This window comes from Gadus macrocephalus, chromosome 20 (genome assembly GCF_031168955.1).
Source record: "Gadus macrocephalus chromosome 20, ASM3116895v1".
In the NCBI taxonomy this organism is placed as follows: domain Eukaryota; kingdom Metazoa; phylum Chordata; class Actinopteri; order Gadiformes; family Gadidae; genus Gadus; species Gadus macrocephalus.
Window position 1 is genome coordinate 10,103,217 of NC_082401.1, and position 13,613 is coordinate 10,116,829.

The 13,613-nt window shown below is 50.0% G+C and overlaps 1 protein-coding gene across 15 annotated transcripts in view; it reads right to left on the reverse strand.

Annotated features, from left to right (window-relative positions):
- mycbp2 (MYC binding protein 2) overlaps window positions 1-13,613 on the reverse strand; it is a 76,761-nt gene that overhangs the window by 39,544 nt on the left and 23,604 nt on the right. For 10 of the 15 annotated variants that reach the window (XM_060039504.1, XM_060039505.1, XM_060039509.1 and 7 more), the window contains exons 12-30: window positions 12,606-12,810; window positions 12,117-12,281; window positions 11,718-11,876; window positions 11,332-11,536; window positions 10,816-10,961; window positions 9,785-9,895; window positions 9,034-9,138; window positions 6,873-6,992; window positions 6,595-6,676; window positions 6,346-6,463; window positions 5,417-5,775; window positions 4,768-4,940; window positions 4,158-4,283; window positions 3,235-3,362; window positions 2,879-2,970; window positions 2,606-2,740; window positions 2,270-2,353; window positions 1,912-2,008; window positions 1,132-1,324 (exon numbers count right to left, since the gene is read on the reverse strand). In XM_060039504.1, the coding sequence (XP_059895487.1) occupies window positions 1,132-1,324; window positions 1,912-2,008; window positions 2,270-2,353; window positions 2,606-2,740; window positions 2,879-2,970; window positions 3,235-3,362; window positions 4,158-4,283; window positions 4,768-4,940; window positions 5,417-5,775; window positions 6,346-6,463; window positions 6,595-6,676; window positions 6,873-6,992; window positions 9,034-9,138; window positions 9,785-9,895; window positions 10,816-10,961; window positions 11,332-11,536; window positions 11,718-11,876; window positions 12,117-12,281; window positions 12,606-12,810 (2,803 nt within the window). The remainder of the gene's footprint in view (window positions 1-1,131; window positions 1,325-1,911; window positions 2,009-2,269; window positions 2,354-2,605; window positions 2,741-2,878; window positions 2,971-3,234; window positions 3,363-4,157; window positions 4,284-4,767; window positions 4,941-5,416; window positions 5,776-6,345; window positions 6,464-6,594; window positions 6,677-6,872; window positions 6,993-9,033; window positions 9,139-9,784; window positions 9,896-10,815; window positions 10,962-11,331; window positions 11,537-11,717; window positions 11,877-12,116; window positions 12,282-12,605; window positions 12,811-13,613) is intronic. The other 5 variants (XM_060039516.1, XM_060039503.1, XM_060039510.1 and 2 more) reach the window with 4 other exon arrangements.

Sequence of the window (13,613 nt, forward strand, 5' to 3'; positions counted from 1 at the left end):
ACTTGAGTAACTTTTTGGATAAATTGTAATTTTAGGAGTAGTTTTATTGCAACATACTTTTAAGTATATATTTGAAGAAAGAACGGTACTTTTACACCGTTCCATTTGGCTACGTAACGGCCGTTATTTTCTTTTTTTATATATATTTTTTTTATTAAATGCGAGATCTATTTCTCTTCCTGAGGGACGTCTTCAGCCAACATTTGTATCACGTGACTATTTTAAACAATAAAAACCTGACAATGATCTTGCCAATCAAATGCAGCCACTTGAGTCACATGACAGTGTTTTTAAAAACACTTTAAAACCACTTGTCTAATGGCTCCGGTTCAGCGCCAATGTTGTGTCCGTGGCGTGCCATGTTCACAGGAGCAGAACACGCAGATTTTAGTGACTAACAGACTATCTGGGTGAGTCGAGAAAATGGAAGAAACGGCTTATTCTGAAACTGTAAGAGACAATCACAACTTCTCACACAGTAACAAGCAAACAAACTAACAATCAGACAAGCTCTCAATCACACAAACTCACAAACTAACAATCACACACTCACAATCACATTGACAAACTCACAAACACTCACAACCACAGAGTCACCGTTCTTCTGGGACATACCTTTCCTGTTCTGACTTAGCATGCCCTGATTCTGGGTGTGAGAGTCTGAGTGGTCTCTCTTTTTCAGCCTCTGTCGTTTCATACGTTAAGTGACGTTGCCAGCAGGTTTTGATAATTTTACTTAAAGGTTGATGCATTTAATTTTGCAAAGAATGAATTTATTGTTTAAGTTCAAGGGTTATTAGTTTTATTTTTAAAGACCTTATTAATTGTTTGATTTAAAAGGATGTTATTTAACGTATCTTTATTTGAACATTTTGTTTGTGTCTATTTTGTACCGTTTGTGTTGTCCTGTATATTTAAAAAATAAATCCGGAGAAACTCGGTACGAGACTTTTCATTGCATACTTTTTTACTCTTACTTGAGTAATTATTTTAATGAATACTTTTACTTCTACTTGAGTATTTATAGTCTTAAAGTAACAGTACTTTTACTTGAGTACATTTCTTGGCTACTCTACCCACCTCTGGGCAGCAGCAGTCATCGCTCTAGCTTTCCCTCCGTCGTGGCCTCACCTGAGATGGGGAAGATCTCGCAGATGTAGACGCGCAGCAGGCGCAGGCAGCAGGTGCCCACGAAGCGCAGCCGCTCCAGGTCCAGCAGGGTGGCGGTGTACTGGAAGCCCTTCAGCCCGCGCAGCTCCTCCACACCCAGCACCAGCGTGGTCCAGCTCCAGTGCAGCACGCTCAGCAGGGAGTCAAAGCACTCCTGGGTGGGTTTGGGAGGACACAGACACATGAGATTCAATGTATACATTTTATATTTTTATATTGTTATTTAGAAATGCATGTTCAAAAGCACGGGTACAATTTTTATTCATTCCTCTTCTTCTTTTTTGTAAAGTAGAAGTGGAAGGTGGGAAGGTCCAGTTATCGTGCAAAAAGGAAACTCCTTGACACATGAGAATCATATTTAAGAGGTTTTTTGTTTTTTTTATCACGTAGTTGTAGTTACACATGTGTAAACATAAATGGTGTGCAGATCTAACGAAGAGTGGATAGGTTCGGTGGTTGTGAGAAAAATAAATGTAAGCCTCAATATAGTGGCGACATTTTCTGTTTTCTTTTCAAAAGCTCATCAATTGTCCAAGACATTATAAATATTTAATTTGTTGGTTTAGGCAAGGTTGTTCTCTTGTGGTCTCATGAAAGGTTATAGCGTAGCACAGTATTCATAAATGAAGAGACCAACAGAGCTCCAGTATGGCAGACAACATGACACCAGGATGTTCATAACAACAATCCCAAAACACGAGGTTGATGAGGCAGAGACGGAGGGGACGCGTGCTCTCTCACCACAGACACGGTGCGAGCGAAGGAGCGCTTCAGGATGTGCACTGGCTCACTGGTTTGCTGCTTTCCTTTGGAAGCGGTGCCGTCGTTTGAGGGAAGCCTGGTGATTTGATTGCAACAACATCAATCAAAATAGCAGACTGCAAAGACAAGATAGTAGACCAATTCCTGTGGCCAGATTCACATTCACAAGTATATTTTTCTTGATATGGACTTGGAAAGATAAATTGCTATTCACAGAAATATTCAGTTATTTCTTCAGAAAAATGACTGAAATAAGAGAAATAAGTTGGCATCATCTTAAGGTACTTCTGTGACTCTTGTCTAGATGTGTTGAGCAGGATGTCAGGAGGACACTTGCCTGTAGAGCAGCTGAGGGATTTGTCCAGCGTTCACGTCTGTGCCGTTGTTCGACTTCTTGGAGCTCTTGAACTGAAACACCACGCTGGACAAAAGACACAAACAACACTCTCTGTTACTCAAGCCTAGACAAACAAAAGAAGAAAGCCTGTAATTACTTAAACGACATCACCGTAAATACACTCCCACAACACTTGGAAGGAGTCGCATACTTAAATAAAACAGTGCTGCAACAACGTTGTGAACAGACACGACACACTGAGCCAACATAAACAGTTCACCAGCCCAAGCCTTCGCAGCGACCCTCATGGTACGGGTTAAAGTGCGTCCGTGTTACCCGTCATCGGTGGTGATGGTCGCCTGTCCGTGGGAGCCGCAGTCGCTGCTGGGCCCCGACACGCGCGCCCAGGCCACGTACCACCAGCCCAGCTGCAGCAGCACCGGCTCGTCAAACATCATGGCGTACTTCTCCCTGAGGGGGGGGACATGGGCTCAGTCAACACAGACGACCGATGGAGGGCTTGTGTGCATGATGCTAGAGAGGGGACATGGGGCCGGATACGAGGCTGTGTGTGTGTGTGTTATGAGGACAGGCGGGGTTGTTAATGACCTGGCAGCACAGTCGTAGGCCAGCACGTCCGTCTCGGCCAGGAGGTCCCCGTCCGTCTCGTGGTCGCCCCCGTCTGGGCCCAGCTCAAACAGCTGCACACACGCACACACACACACACACACACACAGACTGTTTAGTGACTAGAAGCATTTACTTTTTTTGTACTAGAGTCCATATTTTTTAGTCCCGATATCAAACATAATTGCACACATGAACATTTGTGGTTAAATGAAATATTGAATAAAAAAAAATTATAGCATAAGAAGTGGGTTTGGTCAATGATAGGGAAGTTAAACACAGGAGTCTCGCCCAAGGTGACCAGGTCGACACAGAGGCAGCGGCGTGCGGGATCTCACCTTGATCTTGGCCGTGTACTCCCCGCGGCCCCCGAACAGCCCCAGGCCCCCCAGCAGGGTGTCTGCATCCGCACAGAAGCGGATGGCCTCCACTGAGTGGGCAGAGTAGCCCCAGCCCCCTCCATGACCTGCCACCAATCACAGAAACAAGCCGAGTGAGATCCTCCAATCAGACGCAAGCTACGGACACAGTCCCGCCCACTAGATCCAATGTGGGTGGAGAATCCAGCATGACAGTGGAAACACTACATACCAACACTATTAAAGGGGACATATTCTACCACCAGGTGTGAGTGTGATTAGCCTTACAAGTCGTTTAGAAAATCTGCCACATATGACATCATTAGTGGGTATGTCCACCTAGATCTGTGCTGGATAGATGAGCAACGTTTACTTCAGTCCACTTGGTTGGCTGGTAGACTGATCTATCCAGCACATATCTAGGTGGACACGCCCACTAATGATGTCATATGGGGCAGATTTTCGAAACGGCTTGTTAGGACTAATCACACTCACACCTGGGGGTATAATATGTCCCCTTTAATAAAAACAGCTGACCTGCTGCAAATGTGGGAAGTATTGGTAGAGTTATGGTTGGGACAATGACGCAATGACTCGCAGTTGCTTCGTTGCAGTCCTGAACCCGTTTTGGTTCTGCGTTGGGTTTGCGTTCACAGCCCTTAATACTGCGTCGCCTCTGCGCACGGTTAAAGATTTTGGGCGGCACACGTCATGCCCTTGGGTCCGTAAACCCCCTTTCGTTGCGTCAACATCCAACCATAACTCTACCGCAAGTGTTAGGGCAGGTAGAAAGGCTCTCATGGTGGGACCGTTCTGCTCAAACGTGAGGGATTCTTTTAGCAGGGGGTTCTGGTGTAGTATATAGTGCGTGTTGTGTTCCGGGGGAAAAGGGGGGGGCTCACTCTCGAAGCGGTTAACCACGCTGTAGTCCTCCTTGGAGTAAACCTTCATCACGGCCTGGGTCTCCTCCTCCGCACTGGCCACGCCCATCTTCAGCTCCTGCATGGCGGCCAGGGTGTCCAGGCAGCCTACAGCACAGACACAACCCGCTCTCAACAACCGTCATTCAGTACAGTACAGAAAGATCCCTTTATATGCGAGTGGTCGAGAAAAGGGTCGGTCATTGTTTCCATAAGAAACACAGGGCAATTCAACAGCACGGCACCAACCCCCACACACTGCCAGGATCAGAAATGCCTCGGGGTATTTTGCCCAAAAATGAATGTAATGTGCCCTTGAAATGGGCATGACCAGGGCTTTAAAATACGTTGACTGTAAAGCTTGATGAGGAGGTTACGCAGACATTTTTCAGTTTCTTTCAATAATCAAGAGAGAAACTATTTTGATTACCTGTTTGTTAATAAGAAAAAAAATTAACTAGCCAACCTCAACTTTCGGTAGATTTATATTAATTTCAAATCAAATCGACCACTTCATGTAGCTGAATCTACCATGATGGCCGGTGGCTGTATTGCATGTACACGGTGTTGAACAATCAGGGGTCAGTGTTACCCAGGATGTGCAGGGCCCCGTGGGAGCGCGTGGTGGTGGCGTTGGAGCCCGACGGCAGCGCCAGCTCGGGGCTGAGGATGCTGCAGCGGGACTGAAGGTCGGTGAGGGACGGCACGCGGGCATCTGCTATCACCGCGTTGTAGCACCACATCTCCCTGGTGGCCGGCAGGAACCTGGGCACAAAACAGAACCGGGTTAAGGGTCAGAGGTTAAATAAAAGGTCCCCAAGCGTGGAGTAATGTTCCAAGATCCACTTATCACAGAGGTGTCGGAGGATAAACACAAATACATAAAAACAGCGGTTTGTGTGATAGTGTTATGATAGTTATCATAGTGTTAAGAGCGGGGCCTGTGTTTGGCCTGCATTGATTTCTCTGTTAAAAGGGACTATTGGGAGGCCCAACTCAAAGTGTAGAACACTATTTACTAGTTATTATTAGCCGACTGCTTATCCAAAGTGACTTGGTGAATCTTTTTTAGATCAATAACGAGCAGGTAGCGACAAGGCCTCTTCCTCAAGGTTTGCCCACAGGTCGACCGTGGTCATTGGGATTCGATCCCCAGAACCTTTTCGGATGGGAGACAATCCAACACTCCTACTCCTACTCCCCTGCCTCCCCCAGGAGAGGCGCCCCCCCTGGCCTCTGACCTCCAGATGACGTCGTAGACGGGGTCCAGGCAGAGGCCGAAGCCCTGCAGGTCCTCCTGCTCCGAGTCGTTGAAGGTGCGGCAGCTGCCGTCCAGCTTGTTGATGAGCAGGCACTTGAAGGGCGGCGGCTCCGACACCGAGGTGGGCACCAGGCCGATGATGTGCTTGCTGGCGAAGATCTCCGAGGTGGCGAGCACGTGCGAGTTGATGAGCGCCTCGTCGATGCGCAGGAAGGTCTGGTCCCCGCTGGCGCCGATCCACGTGGCCTTGCGGCCGTACTTGGAGCCGATGTTGGGCATGGGGGAGGGCTTGGCGTTCCAGTAGGGCATGTCCAGGATGGGCCGGCCCAGCTGCCCTTTCTGAAACAGGGGGGGGGGGGGGGGGGGGGGGGGTGAGTTAAGAGGTTCCTAGACTCTCGGTACTAAACAGGGAACAGAGGGTCGTTAGCCAGAGCTGCAACCCTGGGAGACCGGTCTCCTTGATTAACTTCACTTGGATATATTTCAGAAATGAGAAAGGGTTTTTATTGCCAGATATACCACAGCCTTATTGAGTACTTCATCCTGATTGGTCAATAACATCACAAGGGTGTATTACTGTGGTGTAAAGCCAACCATGGCTTTGCATCAAGTCACTCCCTGCTTTCCAATAATGGGACACCCCGTCGTTGTTTACCCTTGCATAAGCTTTCAGATACAAGAATTTGTCGTGTGACAGATCCCAAAAAAAATATATCCAAAATAAACAGCAAAATCTCCAATACTATACTCGTTTTTGAGTCAAATACTCAACCCTCAACAATATCCATTCTATTCTATCACTAATAGCCAGTTAGTTACATCGATACCATATGATTTTGTGAAGAGAATACAAAGGAGGACTTTAGAAAGATGCTAGAAAGGAGGATATGGTTTCCGTCCTCCTCTTACCGAGAAGCTGCCGAAGGTGAAGACCTGTCCGTCGCTGAGCAGCACGGCCGTGTGGTTGCTGCCCGCCGTCACCTGAACGCTGGGCCCGGGCAGCGCCTGGACCAGGGTGGGAGAACCCCTAGCAGGGAGCACACAACAACAACAACACCGCCGCCGCCGTTAGCTGGGTCTGCCGGGCTCAGCAGGGTGCGCATGCCGTGTTATTGTGTGTGGCGACGTCGTTTTGACTGGGTTTACCCCAGGCCGTACCTGGAGTTGACGTCCCCGTGTCCGAGCTGTCCGTGCTGGCCGTAACCAAAGGTGTACACGTCGCCGTTCTCCATCAGCACCACTGCGGGCCCACACGACCGTTAATGTCGATTTTGGTAAATGTCCTCCAATTGATTAGTGTGACTGTGTGCGGCTCAGTAGCGATGACACGATTGGCACTTTTTTTTTCTTATTGGTAAGAGCGTGGTATTTAGGAGTGTAGCCTTAGAGACGGACGGCTGTTCGGAGCAACACACAGAGCGCTGGAGGGAACCTACCAGAGTGGTGGAAGCCACAGCTGACCTGCACCGCTCGCATCTCGCAGTCGAACCTCGCCGCGCCGGGGGGGTAGGTGGTGATCTTACTGGCGTCCTTCTCCCCGCGCTCGCTACTGCCGTCTGGAGGCAGTGTGTGTGTGTGTGTGTGTGTGTGGGGGGGGGGGGGGGGGGGGGAATAGAGCCAGTCAAGGCGGGTTAGTCACGAGGGTCAGCAAAGATAACAATCAACATGAGGCGAGAAGATGCAGGGCGAAGGCCAGGGCGGTGGCGCTGGAAGAGAAGGACAGAAGGGTGTGTGCGTGTGCACGTGTGTGTATACGTATAAGGATGCACGTCTAAGTGCAAGCAAGTATGCATGTGTGTGAATGCGCATGTTGATGCGCCCGCATGCGTGTGTGTTTGTGTGTGCACGCATGACGTGCGTGAGGGCATCAGCGGGTGTGCCAGTAGTGGAGCCGACACAAGGGAGAGAACAGAGAGTGAAGGTTAAGCAGCACACTGCAGGGCCTTGGAGGGAGACGTCGGCTCCTCGTACCTGGTGATGCAATGACAGCGGCGGAGGACGGAGCCGCTGACACAATGGAAACACAGAGCCATGGTGAGGTCCATAAAAAACACACAGGCATAAATAAGGCGGAGAAGTGCCTCTCAAACTGAGAAGATCAAAAGAAAGGGAGAGAGAAACTGTCTGGAGGACCACAGCTGTGAGGAGAGGCAGAGTGTATCGGTGACATTATTTGCTGGCGAAAGAAGCAGAGAGAGAGTGGTGTTGTTTAGCCCGAGAGGTGCTTCAGAGGCCACTGTGTTGCAGAGGAGTTCAGAGGAGCGTGCAGTAATAGCAATGGCAGGGCGTACGCATGCGAGCCAGGGAACCAGGAACCGGCTGATCTGCTCGCTCTAGGGTTTGCTGAGCTGACTAGATCAGCGGGGAGTTGAGCTGCCTTGCAAACACTTCTATTTATTTATTCCCTCAGTTAATCATGCGTTTGCATACAATTTCAATAATAGCAAATAAATACCAAAATATGGACGACTATGTGAGAGCACCCAATACTGTTATTTCTTAATAAGTAATAAAACAGTCATTGATAAATAGACAAAAGGTCATTGATACCCCAAAATGATAACGTCACATTTTCAGTCTTCTGGGTTATAACTGAATTGACCAATAGAAGGGATGCTCTGTGGGGTCACATCCAGTGGGCTGACCAATCCCATGAGGACCGCAGGAAACCGGAGCACAATTTCAACACCCCCACTCGCACAGAAGAAAAACCTCTCCTAAAATCATCATCATATAAGAATAACCTGATAAGAATATAAATACACCTATTCCACGTTTGAACACAAATCTGTTTATAGCCAACGACGTCACATGCTAAAAATATGCACGTTGACAGGAGCGCGGGTGCCGGCCCCGCCTCGGAGACGTATCCCATAATAGTCGGCTTGTCATTGATGAAAGGGCTAGGCCCGGTCTCCACTCAGCGCCTCCTATTTCATCCACCTTCTGCTGCGCAGCGAAGCCCTGTCTGCTCGCAGTGCGACGGCAAATCCAGTTAGGCTGGGATATTGATTACTGTAGAGAGTCTTAAGATGACGAAACAATAAGAGGAAAAGCACTATGCAGGGCCTGGGACCACATGCGCCTGTAGGGTTAAGACAACAACAACCGTGCAAGTCCCCTGGACTGGTGCTGTGATATGAACTGGTTCTGTGAGGAGCATACTAGATTATTTTTGAGATTACAAAATAAGAGCGGTGTTATAGAGAGCTTGTCCTTGGAACAAGTTTGTCTTTCACTCGTACAACAAATGTTGAATATGACACACACAATCACACACACACACACACACACACACACACACACACACACACACACACCTTGGTTCTTCCTATTACATGGGAAAACAGGAAGTACAAACAGGAGCCTCGGCCCCACCCCTTCTTCCTCCGTCTTCAGAGAGTAAGGGAGGAGGAGGAGGAGGAGGAGGAAGAGGAGGAAGAGAAGGAGTCGGAATCGGTTGGGGCAGCGGGAACTGGGAGTGAGACAGTCAAGAGGAAGGGGGGGTGTGGGAGGATAAAAAAGTGAGGAGAGGCGGTGGGGGTGGGACTCTGCCTCCCGTTGAGTTAGGTTGGTAGTTGAAGTCCGCTGCAGTACCTTTGTGCTGGTCCCGCTTATGCCTTAGGGCCTGAAGGGGTCTTATTCTGGCTAGGGCCTGCTCACGCTGGTTCATAAATATGGGGCCAGGGAAAACAAGGGGGCCTAGGGGAGAAAGAAACGTTCACATGCACGCACGCAAGGCAAAACACAAGGCAATTCAACAGCACGGCACCAACACCCAAACACACATACAAACAAACATACATACCAGGGTCAGAAATGAACGTGGGCTCGGGGTATTTTGCCCCAAAAACTAATGTAATAGCCTTTGAAATTGGCCTGACCAGGGTTTTAAAATGCCTGAGAGTTGGTTCCAGGTTTGAAAAGTGGGTCCAGATGTAATTTTTCATTAAAAGTCATTGAATTTTGATCTGTCCTGCAAACTAGACAAAATAAGGTATGATACAAATAATAAAATCACACTGGAAATAATCCAAAATGGGCCCGAAAGGTATTAGAAGGGGTTCATTTCCCACCCGTCCACACACATACAGAGCAACAAATCATATAAAAAGGACACGCACACAAGCAAGGGGGAGGTCACCGAGGTACGACACCACCCGAGCTCATAACAAGTCCCCCGAACTAGCCCTGCACATAGCTGAGTGTGTACGTGTGTGTGGACACGCGTGTGTCCTCAAAACCAAGAAAACCAGCCACCCGCCCGTGAAGAAGGGGAAGGTGTGTGAGCCCCGCGACCCCACCCCCCCCGTCCCCCTGCACTGCCTGGCCCTGGGGGGGCTCGTACCTCGGCCCTCCTCCAGCCGGTGGCGCCGGTTGATCCGCTGGCGCTTCTCCTCCTGCCGGATCTGGATGTGCTCCTCGATGTTCACGCCTGGAGGGGGAGGGACAGGCACAGCTAAACACACGGAGGTGCCCAGAGGGTGCCCGCACGCACACACACACACACACACACACACACACACACGCACACACAAGCACACACAAGCACACAGACAAGGAAAGGGGGGTGGAGCCGGGGCAGAAAGGCACAAGGCGGAGCGGGGGGGAGGGGGGGGGGGGGTTGAAAGAAAAACAGACAAGAGGACAGACAGACAGAAAACATGGATGAATGGTGGCGCAGACACGATGCAGCAGTAATGACGGAAAAAAAATAACAGTAAATTAAATTGCAGTCCAAAAATGAGCAAAAGCGTGAGGAATTTAAAGTCAAAGTCATCAAAGCAGATCTGTGTGTTAGCAGCCGTTGGCCGCTCGGAGATACTTCACAAAGCAAAGGGGAATTTGAGAGGCATCACAAAAAAGGCGACAACGCTAGATTACAGACGTGGAGGCAATTGTAACGCAGCAGAAATAGAAAGGGGACAGTAAATCTAGTTCGGCTAGATTTACTGCGCAACGAGGCCAGGCACCATCTTAAATCAGTCGGATGATAACTTTTCACCACCAGGCTCCAAAACGGGACAGGCACTGAGGGGGACGGATGTGGAAATACATTTATAGAGGGCATTCTCATTCTTAGTGAATAGATTTTTTCAACTCTTGTCCCGCCTCTGCTTTGGAGGGCAAGTTGGGTGGGCGGGAAGGGAGAGAGGGGGGTGGCAAGTAGTAAAGGAAGTATGGGAAAGTATGGCATAATGTACTGATACCGTTTCATCATCTAATGTTCAATAACGGACCACCATGTAGTGATTTAATGTACTGGCTACTGTACAGTCTCAATTGTGTTCCAAAATGCACCGACGCGCCCAAAGGGGCGTCGAGTGCCATGGGGGGGGGGGGGGGGGGGGGGGGGGGGTTGGTGAGGGTGAGGCCTACCTAGCAGGAGGTCCAGGGGGATCATCTCCTTCACGGCGTCAAAGATGCCCCTCTGCCTGGCCTCCTGGCCGTCCAGCTCCCGGGCGCAGGCCTTGCAGCAGCCGCACGCCGAGCACCCCGACTCCCCGGAGCCGCAGCCACAGATCCTGTGGGGGGGGGGGGACGCACACCGGGCCTCGGTGAGCACAGGGCTGTGCTCACACGGGGGCCAGAAGGGCCTTCGAGGCCGACTTTGTTTTCGTGTCACGCATGTTGTCTTGTTGTGTTTTTGCTGCCATCGGGACTCTCTGGCATAAGGCGGCACATCCTCAATAAGACTATCAGATAAATACTATCATGTAGCCTCGTAGAGCAGTTTAAGAAACGTGTTTCCACAAATGTTCCTTCCTGCTAATGTTCTGATGCTGCTCCTGCTGAAGGTAAAACCAACGCAACATCCTCTTTGTTTCATGTGTGTATGCTTGGTTCTCCTCAGCCCCAGAGAAGGGTTCTCACTACTCCAGAACGGTTACCCACCCGCCAGGCACTCTGTCGGGCCGCCCGCTGCTCACACAGCTGCCCCCGTAGCCGGTGCAGTCGCCGCACACCGTGCACACCATGCACTGCTCCAGCTTCCACTTGTGCATGCCGGGCTGGCACATCATGCTCTTCTCCTCCTTCTCCTCCAGGTCGTCCTCCAAGTCCTCGTCCATGGCCGTCGCCATGTTCTCCACGCCAAACGCTGCCGGGGGACGAGAGAGACGGAGAGAGAGAGAACAAATGACACAATGAATGAATAATAGTGCAAAAGTTGTCTGTGTGTCCGTGTCCGTGTGTGTGTCCGTGTCCGTGTCCGTGTGTGTGTGTGTCCATGTGTGTGTGTCCATGTGTGCGTGTCCGTGTGTGTGTGTCCGACCCCTCACCTTTCCCCGCCTGGTTCATGGCCCCCGTGTCTCGTCCACACTGGCCCTTGTTGTTGACACCAAACGTCCACACCTCGCCGCTCTTGGTGAGCACGCACGTGTGGGCCTTCCCCATGGCAACCTGAGTCACAAAGTGACCCTTCAGGTCCGTCACCTGACCTGTAGGGGGGGCGGGGTCAGTCAGGGTTTACATCCCAGCTCTCACAGTGGCTTCAACCGGCTTCAAAAAGAGAACGTTTGTAAAATGAATCAATGAATATCGCTTCTATTGAACACACCATCACTGCTCCTCTTAAATACATTGTTTCAGGGTTGGGTTCTCTTTTAACAAAGAAAGGTATTCAAGTGTGAGTGTGAACCAGGTGGGAGGGACATGGATGAACGTGCAGTGGGGCTTACAGGTGCTGTCGCTGTAGATGGCGTCCTTGCCAAACATGTAGAGCTCTCCGTCTTTGGTGACGATGCTACTGCTGCCGTTGTTGCAGGCCGTGTGCACCGCCGTCTTGCTCTCCAGCTTGATCATCTTCTTAGGCTTGTAGGGCTTTGGCTGTCTGCGGCTCTTGGCTGGAAGGGGACACACACAGACACACACTTTTGTCAACACCAGTTATTTTTGCAAGCACAAACACAGTTGCAACTTCTATGCAAATAAAATATGTTTTTAATTAAGTATAATAAACTAAATGATGTAATGTTTAAGTCTGTGCGTTTGCATGTATGTATGCAAGCATGTACCCTTTGCCTAGTCATGTGTGTGTATGTACCCGTGTTTGTGTGCATGGGTTTGTGGGCATGTGTGTGTGTGTTTTTCCTGTACAAGTGTATGTGCCCTTGGGATTGCATGTGCCCCTACACATCTACGTGGCCGTGTGTGCTCATGTGTCTTACTGGACTCTCCGTCCTCTCCTTTGGAGGCGGAGCCGGTGAAGAAGACGCTGCCGTCCTCGGCCACCAGCAGCGCGTGCGAACCGTCATGGCCGACCGAGAACTGGACTATCTTTGGAGACTTGGTGACGGGCAGCTCCACCCACTTCCCAGCCGAGGGCCCTCCCTGCTTTATGCCCAGACTCTGGTACTTGCCCGTGTAGTAGATCTGCCACACAGAGACAGAAGGAGACAGAGAGGGAGAGAGAACCAGGTTTAGGGCATCCAAGCAGTGAGCTATAGCTCTTGCAGTTGTCAACTGTCACCAGGAATGGGAGATTTATATCCATAACAAAAACGACAAACCAGATACACACATAGAAATACACTATTGGCCCTGTGATTTACTAAAATACAAAAGTATTTTAAATGAAATACGCAGTGGTATCTCCTCATGGCTAATAGCACCCTACAGCAGCCAGCTTACCCTGGTTGAAGCGACCAAGCTTATGCTGCTAACCACTCAGGAAGGGAGGACGTGGCTCATCCTATGCTACGCTAGGCTAAACCCGATTCTGACAACACTGTCGTCTGCCCATAAGTCACTACAGGATAATATATTCTACATGGCTGCTCGATGAACAAGATTTATTTACCGGTACATCAGATCGTGCTGTGCCTGAGCAAGCTGCCATTAATCAAATCCTCCGCGCACGCGCACACGCACACGCACACACACACACACACACACACACACACACAGTGTAGAGGGATTCTTGGGAATGCATCAGAGCCCCTCCAGCCCCCCCCACTCCCAGTGGGCGCATGCAGGCGTGATCCTGATCTCTCTCGTCCAGGTGACAAGTGAACTTTGTGCCCAATCTCTAGGTGCACTACTCCTCTATAGTAGAATATATACGAGACCGGTCTGGGCCAAAATAATTAACTGCAGATAAAGGCCCGCCCACACAGGCTGCGGCAGGGCTCTGGAGAACCTGCCCTGGGACTTAATAACACCATGCAATCTGCAAG